Below are 15,517 nucleotides of genomic sequence, written 5' to 3' on the forward strand. Positions count from 1 at the left end.
TGTGTATACCTTCTTATAGAATGTTCTGCCACTGGGACATCCCATTAAAATCCAGATCCTAAATCCGACAAGTGGGAACGAGCTCTTAATGGTTCCCTTTTTGTGGGAATAAATAAATAGATAAAGATAAATTAACGTTAGGGAGGTATACTAGGTATAATTATGATTTAGTTGCTAAAAGTTACACATGCGGTTATTACGCTGATAAGGATCTGTACGCCGCTCTGAGTACCTACCGCGAACCACGTTCGACGTGTTGCCTCTCTGTCGCTCTTGTAAATTCGTACGTAAGTGTGATAGGGAGGCAACACGTCGAACGTGGTTCGCGGTAGGCCCTCTGGTGTACAATCAGTGTCAAATACTTCGTAGCAACCAAAGTAGCCAAATAGTTCGGTACACCATATATTTAGTATGGTGTTTAGTATGGTTTGGTAGTCGCGAGACAGCGACGCATTTTAAAACATATTTAAAACTGGGTCTATCGCGAATTTATTTTATCTTTATTTCTGACGTTTCGACGCAGGTTTCACTGGTCGTAGTTGCGGATAACTGATGTCCCAGATATCTACCTACCTACCTACCCGATGAAAAGTTTTAAATATGTTCAAAACGCGAATATTTTGAATGTGAGACATCGACGTAGGAGCAACGTGTGGCTCCGCATCCAATGTGAAAACCGCCTTAGAGCCACCCCATTACAGTCTTGTGAGCGTCACTATGGAAAATGATGTCGCTGCACAGTTGCACCAACGTTACGTCAAGCAGCAGCCATACAATTGATTAGATGCTGACGTTTAAGAGACGCTAGCGTGGGGTCTCTCTTTGATTTGTAGGAGTTAAAACATTACTATTATTTATTAAAACATTAATAAAACTAAAAGGAATTGTAATAATAGACAACTAGTAAGTTCAAAAGTTTCTTATATAATGAATTTATGTATTCTTAAAGCATTTATCTCTGTCTCCGTAAGGGTCCGGATTATAGTCAAAGTCGATGGTTCCAGTGCGTATGATCTCCTTGTAGACCAGAGCTGATTTCCTCGCGGTCCGCTTTCTGCTTGGGTCGTTGAAATCCACCTGGTATAGTCCGAATCTGTACCTGAAAATGTTGAGCAATTTAGTATCTGCACCATAGAATAAATAATAGTACTACAGAAATGAAACTTCCTACAAAACCGAAGTTTGACAGCGATTCAGGGACGAATCATGCTGTCCTGTCTAATTTACGACACTATCCCTTTCGGCTATTTAGGGTTGTCAACATTCAAATCATTATTTTATCTGTGGTCGTGCACGCAAAGCGACGTCAAGTTGTGCCAACCCTAATAATTGCTGCCCTAATAATCCGAGCAATGCTGAGCCGAGAATGCCCGAAAGGAGTGTCGCCGTCGCCTCACTGCCTGCACTAACAATAAGTTGGAATCGGTTGGATAGATCTTACATAGCTCAACACTTAACCCTTTGACCGCTAAAGACGTCCACAGGCGCGCACGGTTACATTATACTTATTACTCTTATTAGTGCATTCCGATAAGTTTTACGCGGACGCGTTTTTAGGGTTACCTACCTACCGTACCTCAAAAGGAAAAAACAGAAACCGGAAGCTGTGAAAACATCAAATTTCTAAGTTGATGTAAACAAAAGATTTGGCCGTTTTATGCCGCAAAAAACGTATATTTCGACACCGATACTTAAGGGAATCTAAATTTATGGGTACTTTCTGTTGACCTAGAACTATGAAATTTGGCAAGTAATATCGTCTTATACCTACTACAAGTACAGGGAAAAACCTAAAAACTATACATTTGGGCGACCAAATCTTTTTGTAGACTTATGTGTACGATCACATACTTTAATTTGGTTGTCTATTGACGCTAACGCTATGACATTTCCATTGTAAAGTGAACCCTAAACGGCCTAATAATTAAATTCCGTGAGTGAATCTGCAAATTTGTACAGAACCCTCGGTGGGCGAGTCCGACTCACACTTCTCCGGTATGTTGGTGGCGTTTTTTAGTTTCTGTGGAAAGGTTTTTCGAAAATGGAAAGGTAAAGCGGAGGTCACGCGTACTTACTGTTTTACGCGTGCTATAAAGAACTTCTGCCTGTTAGGATCATATGTGACGTTATCTACGAAAAAGGACCTTAATGTCTATGGCGCTTCCGCCGTCATAAAACTCATAAACGATGCTCCGATACAAATACAACGCTGCGCGACGCAGTGCTGCGTAAGCGTCATCGACAATAAGGTCCCTTTTCATAGATTTTTTTTTTATACTACGTCGGTGGCAAACAAGCATACGGTCCGCCTGATGGTAAGCAATCTGCGTAGCCTATGTACGCCTGCAACTCCAGAGGAGTCACATGCGCGTTGCCGACCCTAGCAAAACCCCCCAATCGTTGTTTTATTTACCCATTCACCCATTATGTGGCATTATTTTATTGAGCTCAAATAAAATAATGCCACATATCAAGAAACACTTTCAAATTATAATATTTGCAACACTCCAAAACTTGAACAACTTACTTCTGTAATCCACTCGCCCATTCCAAGCCGTCTACCAGCGACCAAAAGAAGTATCCTTGACAGTTAGACCCATTAGCTTTTGCATCCAGCACTGCTTTCAAATACGCCCTTAAATAATTAGCTTTCTTCCCGTCGTTGAGATCCTCAGCAGGCGTTGTGGGGAAACCGTTTTCAGTGACGTAGACCACGGGATTGTGATACGTGTCTTTTAGATACATCAGTAGGGAGTAGAGGCCTGGTGCGTATTCCTGTAATAGGTAAAATGTTTTATTTATGGGATTTAGATTAGACCAGATTGAGACGATTCTTTCAGTAATGGAGCATTCCATAAAAACGGTAAGATTTTCATCTAGGGCTTAACGTAAGGTTTGTTTTAATTCCGAATTTATTTGTCAACTTATTGTATTTATAGTAAAAATAGTTAGTTTTTAGGGTTCCGTGCCCAAAGGGTAAAACGGGACCCTATTACTAAGACTCCCCTGTCTGTCCGCCCGTCCGTCCGTCCGTCTGTCACCAGGTTGTATCTTATGAACCGTGATGGTTAGACGGTTGAAATTTTCACAGATGATGTATTTCCGTTGCCGCTATCAAAATCAGAATCAAATAAATATTTAAGGGGCCTCCCATACAATAAAACGTATTTTGTTTTACCATTTTTATAGATAATGGTACGGTTTTTTAAGAACACAAGCGGCTTTAAGATGATAGGTACTAATTAATAATAATACACGATAAACAGACAAGCCAAAAAAAATTGTGCAAATGTCGAATACGTAACTATAAATGCTTCTAATTTGAAACGGATGCTGACTGCAAGAAGTGTGAAAAGTATTGCTCACCCTCATACGTGTAAAGGCACTTTGCGGCCACGTTGGATCTTGAAAAGTACCTAAACCCGTGTCATCAAGGAAAGAGGGTACTTCGTACATCCCTCTCACTGACGCATTTCTGTACACGTATAGACTGAAGTAATGATTGATACCGATGAAGTCAGCTGTTCCATTGATGTAGGCCTTTTGTTTGTCTGTGAAGGCCTGCAGACGAGATTTGGTAAAACCTTGCCTTCTGCTTGCAGCGGCTATGCGGTTGACCAGTCTTTCAGGGTAATCGCCTTTGAAGATTGGGTCCATATATTGTCCGACCTGCAAGGAGGAACTTAGTAAGATTTCTACATTATGCATTAACCTTTTTGACTGTCAAGGACGCGCATGGAAAGACCTGACATTAGCGCCATGTGTATGCATGTCATTAAGAGGTACCTAAAACAGGCAAATTACTCTGAAAATAAGTTTCAATAATTTTATTATTGCTATATACCTTATTATTTTAAACGAAATTATCGCTTAAGGAACAACATCTTAAGTTATACCGTGTAATGTGTAGGAAAAGTACAATGAAACAATCCATATGCTAACTCAAAGAGAACTGATTTATTTTCACCAAGCCTACCCTCAGTACATGCATTCCAAATCTACCTACCTAAACAACATACCGAACAACGAATTACGCTGCTTCTGTTATACAAAGGCATAGGCAGGTACAGGCATGGGGCACCACTGGTACACAAATAGCCTAGTCAATATCTAACGAACGCGACGTGGTCGCTTGGTGTAACCAAGGGCATTAGATGCCTATTAAGCGCCTGCAAAGGATCTGTAACATTTACAAGATAGATACTCACGTTAAAAGCCAAATAGTCTTTAACGGCCTCCAAGTCATCCTTTGAACCGCTGGACGCTATAGGCCACTCTGCATCCAAAGACAAACCCACTTTTCCCCGTTGAATTTTCCTGAATTCCATATCATAAATGTGATACGCTTTGGCATGAGCTAGAAGCAAATTCCTTCCACATTCATAAAACCCTACCCCTGGGGATTTATTCAACGGGGGATGAATACCATATTCGTACATAAAAGAGCAATGTATAGATGGTTCGTTCACTGTGATCCAATGCTTTACTTTGTTCCCAAAAGCATTAAAAACTATTCTAGCGTATTCGCCGAATCTATCTGCAGTAGTTTCATTTAACCAACCTCCATTATTACTGAAAGCTATTGGCAAATCCCAATGATACAAGGTCACTAAAGGCAGTATATTATTTGCTAGCAATAGATCGATAAGTCTACCATAATACCCTATGCCATGGGGGTTTATAAAGTTAGTGGTGCCGTCAGGAAGGATTCTAGTCCATGATATTGAAAATCGGTATGCTTTTGCACCTAATTCTTTAAGGATTTCTACGTCCCGTTCGTAAAGGTGGTAGGAATCAGCTGCGAAGTCTCCGTTGGTGAAATCTTGTACTATATCTGGTTGCTTGTGAAGATGGTAGTCCCAATCTGACTCGCCTTTTCCTGTAAGCACAGAAAAATGTGTTTTGTCGCTGTCACTGGTGATTAGTCGGAGATTACCTACGTAATAAACATGTAACGTAATCGTGGGCGTTATACCTTATGAAACACGGCGTTTCGTGAACCAAAGATTTCCTTTGGCAGGACCAATCCTTAGGACCCAAGGATGGATTTAAGTAGTGGTGCCACCAAGATTTTTCCCTGTGGCCACGTAGTCCAACTGCTTTGTCCGACTAGTCGGACGACGTGGATTTATTTTTCACGTTGGTTCGTCTATCGGACTATAAGGAATCGCAATTCCACTCCGCCCGAGTAATCGGTCTACTTGGTCTTTTTAATCCCAGTTAGATCGACTAATCGGCCTGCATGGATTCGCATTCCCCTTAGTTCGAGTGATCGGTCTACCTGGCCTTTTTTTCCTGTTAGATCGATTAATCGGACTAGAAACTCTCACCATATAGTCAAAATAATAAAAACAATTAAGTACATGTTTTTTATTATTATTATATGTATATCTAAATTATTAACATTAAAAAAAATAACATACATCAGTTAAACTGCCAGGTCAAGTTTGGTATCGTTTTCGTATAAATCAGGGATGCCGAATTCATTTTTAGTATCATATTGATACCGCTCCCAAGTAAAAACATATAAAATAAAAAAAATGCGAGTCAGACTCGCCCACCGAGGGTTCCATACTTATTAGTATTTGTTATAGCGGCAACAGGAATACATCATCTGTGAAAAATTTAACTGTCTAGCTATCACAGTTCATGAGATACAGCCTGGTGACTGACGGACAGCGGATTCTTAGTAATAGGGTCCCGTTTTACCCTTTGGGCACGGAACCCTAAAAAATAGTAAGTAAAACAAGTTTGGAGAAAAAACGGGTTTCTCTGGATTCTCTAAGTAGGTAGGTAAATAGCAGTGGCGGCGCGTCACAAATATTCGTAGGGAACCCGTAGCTAATTTTGCTTTCCTTTTCTCCATGAACCGATTGTGACAGTACTCAACGGGTTGAAATTAGACAAGCCGGTGGGAATCGAGTTCTTTGAACGATCCGCCACTGGTAAATAGCTCTACAAATAAATAACCAGGAAAGTTCTTACCATCGGCATTCCAACCTCCTTCGATCTGATAAGCAGATGTCGCTGCGCCAAGTAAGAAGTTGCTCGGAAACTTCCTTTCAATGCTGGCATTGCCTTTGATTCGCGTAATAGCGCTGCAGTAACAGAAGAAATATTTTTTGCAAAAAAATAATTTTTGGTACAAGTTTTTATCGCTGACTATACTTTTCTTTCCACAGACAACTAATACCCATCGAGACAATTCTTTCAACCCCAAACACAAATAGTTTGCGTTGTTCACTGAAAAAAATAGATAGCCGAACTGGTTTTGTAACTTTACTAAATAACTAAACTACGGTTATAAGAAAATAAACTTTGCATAAATTTACAAACTTATTTTGTAGTGTATACCCAGTACCTGAACACTGATAGCCAAACACGGTTTTGTAACATATAACACATAGTTCGCAAGTCCCAATTTTTGTGTAAACAGTAACCAAAATTTTGTTACAGTTATGCAAACATTTCTTTCAGTGTTTTATTAGAGTTCCCATGGCCACCTGTCTCCATCATCAGATCAGCTCCATGTCATAATAATATTGCATTGTCATCCGATTTACATGTGTGCAAAATTACAGCTCAATCGGAAATTGGGAAGTGGGTCAAATTTAGCTTTCAAGATTTGACCTAGGTACGGTCACGTCTGAAAATATCGCTACGAAAAAAGTGCCAAAAATATGTATACACGACTTTATTTCCCATATATTAAGGTAGTGTATACATATTTTTGGCACATTTTTCGTATCGATATTTTCAGACGTGACTATATACTAACAGGGCAAGTTAAATGAAAGCTTGTAAAAACTGAACACACGCAGAAAAACAAAAGTTGTTTATTTGTTCCAGGTTTATTACCGGGCCATATCGTTTAAAATCGATCCTGACGTAATGTTGGGCTGTATGTACCTACCTACTGAAATTTTGGGCATTTGTTAAACCAATTTTCTTAATTTTTATGGGATAGAAAAGTTAAATTAGTACCTGTGACGATATCGAATTTATGCGCGATAATTGGTAAGATTTTCTATAGTTTTATTTTTAGCATTAAAAAAAAACTTGATATCTTTTTATTGAAAAACACTTTTAAATCAGTGATTATTTGTATTTATGAAAGCAACACAATGTAAATGATCGTACTTATATGATTTATAATTGTAACATATTTGGCGTGACTTACTTTTCAAAAGAGTTTTTCAATAAAAAAAAAACGTAAAAATCCCTTATCTTCTTTCTAATGCTGAAAAAACAAACTATAGACTACAAAGATTGCATTTTCCGGGCTTAGGGTTGCCATCTCGAAAATTTGAAAACCAGGACAAGACGCGTGAAAACCCCGGATTTTAGAGTCCAGAACCCGGACATGTCAACAGGTTTTTTTAAACAGGCTGTGCGTGTGTCGCGGGCGGCCTAAGACTTTAAATTTTTAAACCTGGACTACAAAGGAAGCCCTCCCCGGACGCTCCCCGGACGCCCTCTAAACTAGGACAAATCCGGGGAAACCCGGACGGATGGCAACCCTATCCGGGCTCAGCATTGTAAAAAAAATGTACTTACCATAGTGTTAAAACAATTGGGACCAACATCTTTGAAATATGTTTACACGAGTATAATTGAGCGCTAACTTATTTACAACTTCTCACACGTATATCCACACAATTTGTATTCCATCATCCAACTGTTTAATCGTAAAATAAATGATTATCAATACCTACCTATCTGAAGACAATACACAAATTGACGTAATTAAGAAAAGGTGTTTCTGTAATGAGTTTAAAATGATATAAGTATTTAATTAAGTATCTCGATGTCTAGATTAATTGTATAATTGGTACTAAAATAGGTTTAACACGACCGCCAAGCCTCTGCCCCAAAAGTTGATATATTCATAGCATAATAATTTTTAATTAATTATGTATCTTTAAACTGACAGTGTATATTTTATATTCAATAGAAGTAGATAAGGAATAGAAAAATTAAAACAATAGAACTAGCCAAACGCGAGTAGGACTCGCGGCCCGAGGGTTCCGTACACTAACATTTTTAAATCTTAAGTCTGAATGCTTGGCCAGTTTTTAGGGTTTCGTCGAAAATGGCGAAAACGGAATAAATACTTTCAACAAAAAATTTTTTGAATAGGTACGATTGGTTGAGAAATTAACGAGTTAAAAAAACTAGTCTTCCTATGAAAACAACGTAAGTGCCGTAAAGATACGCTCTTTTGCTTGAAGGGGTTTTTGTATTATATAAAGGTACATAACCCTCCTTTATACGTGGCCCGACACGCACTTGGCCGGTTTTTATTATTTGTGTATTATTTATGCAGTTTTTTTCTTTATTCTCACTCAGTTTTTTTTCTTTATTGTCTTACTGTCAACTTGTGAGAGGTTGGCAAGTTTTACCATTATACATAAGTCATAACACACAATTATATTATTATATTGTGATTAAAACATTTATTTTTTTATTTGCCGTAGTAGTGGCGTAGACATAACCTAAACAACTTTTACATAACTAGTTTACGGACTGACAAATTTTAAAAACACAAAAAAAAATATTTTTAATCTGTGATCTAAAATTATATTGTTTTCGTTTACCGCGAAAGTTAGGTTAGGTTAGTGATGAGTACTTACTCATGAAATTAAACTACGAAAACGGATTAAATTGCGAATAAACTCCGAATTACACTTTCAAGATTTTCACTCATTATTATATCATTTAAATTGCGTATGTTTAAGCTTTTAAATTACTTCCAACGTTCCGAGGACGGCTTGGTTGCCGTGTTCTCGGAGACAGACTGGCTAAAATTGACATCAACGTTTTCTAGCTGCGCGAGTTTTTTGAACTAACCGCACTTGGTCTTGTTTATTAAGAGGCTGTTAATACCTAAAGCGCGCACACTGTCTATTTGTATCGGAGTAAATGAGATAGCACTGTCGCATGTTACTGGGCCTGGGCAAGGGAATAATAAGAAAATTATTTAAATAAAAAAAAAAGTGGATTATTAGTGTAATATTTTACTCGTTAGCGGTTTAGATATAAATGTTTTGAAATTGTAATTTTAATTGCAGACCCATAAGTCAAAACAATAAAGACATAGAACCGTTTAATTGTGATTTTAAGACCAATATTTGCAATTATTTTCTATCGAGCCGATTTCGTTCAATCATGTATCGAGAACGACCACGGTCTTTGAAATATAATTAATATTAACATATATTTTTCTTACTTTCCTAAAACAAATAGTCTTTCTTAAAAAACTGTTTAAGTAACATCAATTTCAAGGACATTGGGTGTTGACAGCCCCTTAATTTGAAGGTAAGCCCGTGCTTGACGGATTTGCACACTATACTTGACGCGGCCGATGATGATAGTACCCCTAGTGTAAATAAATTCGATTTCGAAACGTGACATACGCGTTTGCGTTTAGTCTAATTTTGTATTGGATTTAGAAAGAGCGCGCCAAGCGGGACGTTTTGGAAACTCAAAATCCTATACTAAATGAGACTTAACGCAAACGCGTTCGTCACGTTATGATGTCGATCAAATTTACACTAGGGGTACTGTATGACAGTTTCCCGAATTCGCGTAAATAAACAAAAAAGTAAAAATATGAGCATGGTTTTTGAAAAAGGGGCACGAAATCAGTGTTTTCAAATATCGGTCGTCTTACGATAGGTATGTCTAATGAAAATGCCACGTATGTTCACAATACGTTTAATTCGTGTACACATTCAGTATTTTTATAACTGTAGTAAAAGAAACATCATGGGAGGAAGTAAAGCCCACAGACTCCGTTGGTTGGGCCACCTTGAGAGAATGGACGAAGATCGGAACGTAAAAAGAGCGTACCTGGGTCGCCTAGCAGGAGGACGTCCTATCGGACGCCCTAGGTATCGCTGGAGCGACATGGTGGAGGCGGATCTGCGCGAGCTTCGAGTCGACAATTGGCGAGAGGTCGCACAGGACCGAGAAAAGTGGCGCTGTCTTGTGTCGGAGGCCAAGTCTCATTTTGGGTCGCTGAGCCAACGGAGTAAGTAAGTAAAAGAAACAATTTCGTGTAGTGTTTGGAAGATTTCAATACAATGTTTCTTTGGAACGATCTTTACATTCCGTGTATGAAACGGATGGATAACGTAAGAAAACATGCTATGAAATTAATTTGCATGTTATCGCAATTAGATATCACTTATTTTAACAATAACATAATTATTACTTTAAGGGGTCCACTGATTACCAGTTCGCCGGACGATATCGGCCTGTCAGATATTCGCGATTAGTCAGCTTTTGCGAACTGACAGGCCGATATCGTCCGGCGAACTGATAATCAGTGGGACCCTAAGTGGAATGTTTCATTTTTTTTTCAAAATAAGTATAATGATGTTGTAAATTATAGGTATGTACATACCTACGTCATGTTCTATATTTGTGACCACGGCCGGCAAAAGGTCCCACTTTGTCGCTTGCCGTAAGGACGAGATTTGCTTGTATCTGTATTCGAATAACCTGTCATATCTTATGACAAGCGACAAAGGGCCGCGATCACATTGATCGTTTCTGCAATTTTAAATGTTAGGTATTTAAAATTAATTTTTAACAAGCAGAAACGGCTGCGAACTATTATGCTTAGAATAAATTTAAAATTGAAAAATTACTGCCTTGTTAGATAAGTATTTTGACAAAAAATAAACAAGTTTTTTTTCAAAAGCCCAAGTAATTAAAAGTTTTTACAAATAAATAACGTTAGTATAAATAATATTTTTGGTAACATAACGTTTTTAAATTAAAATACAACTTCGTTGCTGTACATTTCACAGAAATATTGAAGACTTATAAAAAATATAACTTTCAACGTCAAAACAGAGTACTTGTCATAATAGTCCATAATATGATACAAATAATTTTGTTTCCATCTAAAAGTTTAAGACACATTTATCTAATATTAAAACGTTTATTTAATCACACCTCGTATCATTCGATCTACCTATTACAATAAAAATTCAAAAATGTAATTGTTAATAATATTATACACAGGTACTTAGAGAATAATTATTAATATTATAAACATAGTTCAGTTAGAATATAATATTAATCATTATTCTTACGAATATAGGTATGTAATTGTCTATTTCGCATTTGAATTAAGTGCTGTCTGAATTCTTCTGTCACATTATTTCATATGAATTTATATACCTACGTAAAGTGGAGTCCAGACGGGATAACCTAATCAATCGATTTGATAAGAAAATAAATTTGGCGTCAATCCCCAATTTAATCACCAATTTGAGTTTAAAAGTGATATTTGAGGGCTTTAAATTAAAAAATGTACGCGATACAACAAACACAAATACTATAGTCATCAATTGGTATTCTTACGTCCGCACCTCCACTTTATTTGACCTGTACTCCTAGTGTAAATAAATTCGATTTCGAAACGTGACGTACGCGTTTGCGTTTAGTCTCATTTTGTATTGGATTTAGAAAGAGCGCGCCAAGCGGGACGTTTTGGAAACTCAAAATCCTATACAAAATGAGACTTAACGCAAACGCGTACGTCACGTTTCGAAATCGAATTTATTTACACTAGGGGTACCGATTGGATCGCGAAATTTAATCAGATTGGCGGAAAATTGACCCGTCTTGACTCAACTTAATGCTATTCAAATGCAGGAAAATTAAAATGTACGTAGTTCTAATTTTGCTGAATAAATGATGAATTAAAATAGTGTTCTGAATGTGTTTTATGAAATGAAGATAATCAAATTTTTGCTTCGGCAGGTATATGAAACTGAGTCTCAATTATACATCGCTAGATATTGTAATATAAAATCACTACTAACAGTCTAAAGGGAAAATAATCGTCTAATTCTGTGGTATACTGGCAGTCAACATACGGTACAATATTAAACTGTTCTAGGCTACGGATTTAAAAATTGTTCTATCCTACCCACCATAAAAATAGAAATATTGCACATGGTAGCTTCATAAGCAAATGGACGTAATGTTCCTTGGAAAACGAAACATCGACTAGCATCATAATACTTTCAGCTTCAAACAATTAATGTCAACAGCAATAAACTAATATCTTATTTGAAAAGTAATTGATCGAAGTCACAATAATTATTCTCGTAAAAATCTCTTATAATCTATTAGTAAATATTTTATTCTAAAACATCCGATACATCACGGTATCAGGCCAAGATACGAATATTCTATTTTAAAAGTTTTCAAGTTGCATGCTTTTGAGATTTCTCCATTTTTTTTACATAAATTTGTTTTCTTGAAAATTGTATCATCCATTAAGAAAATATGGTTTTTTTTATACAGTGATTACAATTTTTTTTTGATTAGGTCCTTGAAAAATTCTAGGAGTTTTCTACTCTCAACCAAGGCTCGAAAACCGGTTAAATTTCATATGTATTTGGCGCAAAACCTTTTAATTTAGGATTCGTTCGTAAAACCGTTATTTTTCAACCGGTTTTTAGGAGAACATTTTCATAAAGTTCTTGTCAGATTAACCGGTTTAATACAAAAAAAAAAATGTTTTTTTCTAAGTCGGTGCTTTGGTTTACGCGGCACACCTCCATGCCGGCCGGTCGTCTCGTCGCTCGTCGAATAAACCGGTTTATTTAGGTTAAGTACAATAAAGTTCTTAAAACGTTCGCATTTTTATGAAAGTTCGGAGTAAAAGCGATATTTACCGCTATTTTTAAAACCGGTTCCGAGCCTTGCTGTCAACATCGAATTTTGAGTAAGATAGAGAAAAATGATTTTTGTATAAAAAAATGGAAATCGCTCATGAAGACAAAGTTTATTTACAATACCGAGACCTCTAAGTTAGATTGCTACAACGTTTGACACAACCTACAGTACGAAGTTTTAAAATAGAATTTCGCGAAGTAATGCTAGATCACAGTCTATGTAAATAATACATCAATAAGATAAACATTTACCTATTCGATTTACAAGAAAACGAACACCAAAATGGTGTTACTATTACTACACTAATATTTTTCTAAGGCATTCATTCGAAAGTTGCCGTAGTTAAAAAGTAATAGTCTAAGATACGTTATGAGGAATATCTATCCTCATCTGTTATTTATTTGTGATAGGAAATATTCACATAGATAATATTCACATTGACACATTGTGAATAGGTTGCCAAGTTAATTGCGTACGGAAAGTTTTTTTTTTTTACTTTTATCGTTGTTATTTAATCGTATATTATATTGCATGAAAGCTTAGTTAATAATTTAACTAGGTTGCCGTATTAAAAAGTTGGTGTAGTCTATGGTTGCCTAGATTTTAGATAAAAATCGGTTAATCTAGGCAACTACCATACCATGGACTGGACTAACTTTTTAATAAGGCATATTTCAGTTTCAGTTCAGTGTCATTTGATATTTACCACTAGCTTTTCGGTGAAGGTAAACATCGTGAGGAAACCTGCATACATCTGCGAAGAAATTCAAAGGTGTATGTGAAGTCCCTAATCCGCATTGGGCTAGCGTGGGGACTATAGCCCGAGCCCTCTCGCACATGAGGAGGCCTGTGCCCAGCAGTGGGACTTATATAGGCTGAATTATTATCATTTATTATTATTTATATTACAGTTAGATTATATATAAAATAAGGTTTGATTTGACGTTATACACGATTAAATAACAAAAAGTACGTAAAAAAAATATCCGTACGCTATTTTACTAGGCAACCTATTTTCCATGTGTCAATGTGAATATTATCTATCACTTCTTATCACAAATCACAGATGAGGGTAGATATTCCTTATAACGTATCTCCTACTATAATAAAGATATAATCAAATAACTTATTAAATAAAAAGTTTAATTGAAAACTATCTAGAATTAACCTCTTGAATGCCACGTATGCCACTATATAACGTATTAAACCTTATCGTAATGTCCAAAGGTTATAAATCTGTCACCGTGCGTGTCTGTTGATGTCTTTGGTTTTAGAGGATTTAACAACTACGGGCTTACCGTGAACCACGTTCGACTTGTTGCCTCTCTGTCGCACCTGTACATTCGTACGCAAGTGTAACATGGAGGCAACACGTCGAACGGGATTCGTGGTAGACCCTCTGGAGTCACCTTTAAGATGTTACCCCTTCGTCGAAAACCTCGGCCAATGGTCATATGTATTTTACGGACTGACGTATATCTGACATGGCTATTTGTTCGTTACGTACAAATAGCCTTATCTGCATTTGACGTGCCCCTCCCCCGCAAAAATCGGCTGTTTTGTACAGAAAATTACAGATAAGGCATCTCCAGTTATTAAATCCTCCAAGTTTTTGGCGTTATAAGGGTCAAGAAAATAATTTTCCTTGGTCCGAAATAAAGATTATAATATTAATAATTTTCGGCTTGTGATATTATTTCGTCCAATAAAGTAAATACTAGCTTAATAAATATAATGGTAATAAGACTAATAAGTTGTATAATAAATTATAAATAACTAAGGCAATTATGCCATAGTTTCTTATATAAATATTTTTGGTAAGCGCTGAAACTTGGTAACTGAAATAGTTCAAATTAAAGCTATAAGAATCAACAAACTAAATACTTAATCCACAATCCCAAATATTATTCACTAAAAGTAGTACTGTTCAAGTAGTTGAATTTCTAAGATTTATGAAATACCTTTGCAGCTATTCCAATGTTTTATAACACGTTTTCAAGTATTATTTCAGCTAAATCAATTCATCCGTTCATTTTCTCGTTCCGATTTAATGTAATTGGTGAGAAAAAGACTTATTATTGTATAAAATAATTGCACAGCTTTAATAAAACAGGAATAACCGCAAGAATTTCGTACTCAGTAGATAGCATTTTCTTATAAGAATACACTTATTCTTAGTAGAATTGTACAGAATTGCATCTAAACGACATTTTGTCGTAACTGGATCGCAGAGTAGGTACCTATTGGGGTAATTACATCTATCCTTTCCATGACACTGAGAACACAGGGTAAGGATTTCTCTGTCTCTCTTAAGAGCAAGGTAGCAGAAAAGGATAGGTGTACATAATAACCCCTTATCGGTTTCAGTTCAATCGATCGATTTGGACGGCTTCACTCGATCCGGCTTCTCGGTGCTACTCTGGCTGCTCCTGTTGAAAATAAAAATTGCGATTTATCACAAGAGAAAAAAATATCAGCACAGTCATGTTTTATAAGTTTCGTGGCTAAACATTAGTTTTAACTTGAATAAAGACGTTTTGTCCTCCCAACACGGACACACATCATCACATCACATCACACATCACATCACATCGGTCATTCGGGGTGCACAAGTTGCTCCAGCTCCTGCAGCGGCGGTTAAACCTTACGAGCTAAAACCTAACCGTCACAATATGACATGTGACACAAACGGCCCTTTATGCTTAGTCTTGCTTGTCTGCTTCAGCGCTTTGTCTCTTAGGGATTGATATGATTATGACAGAAACTTACCAGTTAAAATTTAAACGGCACAGATGACCTTTATGCTTAGTCTTGC

At 36.7% G+C, this 15,517-nt stretch overlaps 2 protein-coding genes across 9 annotated transcripts in view; both read right to left on the minus strand.

The window, feature by feature from the left end:
• Nucleotides 1–904: 904 nt before the first annotated feature.
• On the minus strand, nt 905–8,807 carry LOC133529762 (cytosolic beta-glucosidase-like). The gene is made up of 7 exons (XM_061867564.1): nt 8,634–8,807; nt 7,558–7,678; nt 5,986–6,098; nt 4,209–4,879; nt 3,367–3,669; nt 2,528–2,775; nt 905–1,099 (listed from the first exon to the last, which is right to left on the minus strand). The coding sequence occupies exons 2-7, from the start codon at nt 7,584–7,586 to the stop codon at nt 934–936; spliced, it is 1,530 nt and encodes a 509-aa protein (XP_061723548.1). The 5' UTR covers nt 7,587–7,678; nt 8,634–8,807; the 3' UTR covers nt 905–933.
• An 894-nt stretch (nt 8,808–9,701) lies between these two features.
• Nucleotides 9,702–15,517, minus strand: part of LOC133529761 (cGMP-specific 3',5'-cyclic phosphodiesterase-like) — a 209,006-nt gene continuing 203,190 nt past the window's right edge. For all 8 annotated transcript variants that reach the window (XR_009801207.1, XR_009801204.1, XR_009801205.1 and 5 more), the window contains one exon: nt 9,702–15,131. The gene's annotated coding sequence lies outside the window, so the exon portion shown is untranslated. The remainder of the gene's footprint in view (nt 15,132–15,517) is intronic.

The sequence above is a fragment of the Cydia pomonella genome, chromosome 21, assembly GCF_033807575.1.
Source record: "Cydia pomonella isolate Wapato2018A chromosome 21, ilCydPomo1, whole genome shotgun sequence".
NCBI lineage: Eukaryota > Metazoa > Arthropoda > Insecta > Lepidoptera > Tortricidae > Cydia > Cydia pomonella.

Coding starts and splice junctions, on each gene's coding strand:
- LOC133529762 (XM_061867564.1), bottom strand. CDS start 7,586: ATGTTGGTCCCAATTGTTTTAACACTATG. Junction 4,880..5,985: donor AGGAGGTTGGAATGCCGATG/GTAAGAACTTTC, acceptor CTGTGCTTACAG/GAAAAGGCGAGTCAGATTGG. Junction 3,670..4,208: donor AAGACTATTTGGCTTTTAAC/GTGAGTATCTAT, acceptor TCCTCCTTGCAG/GTCGGACAATATATGGACCC.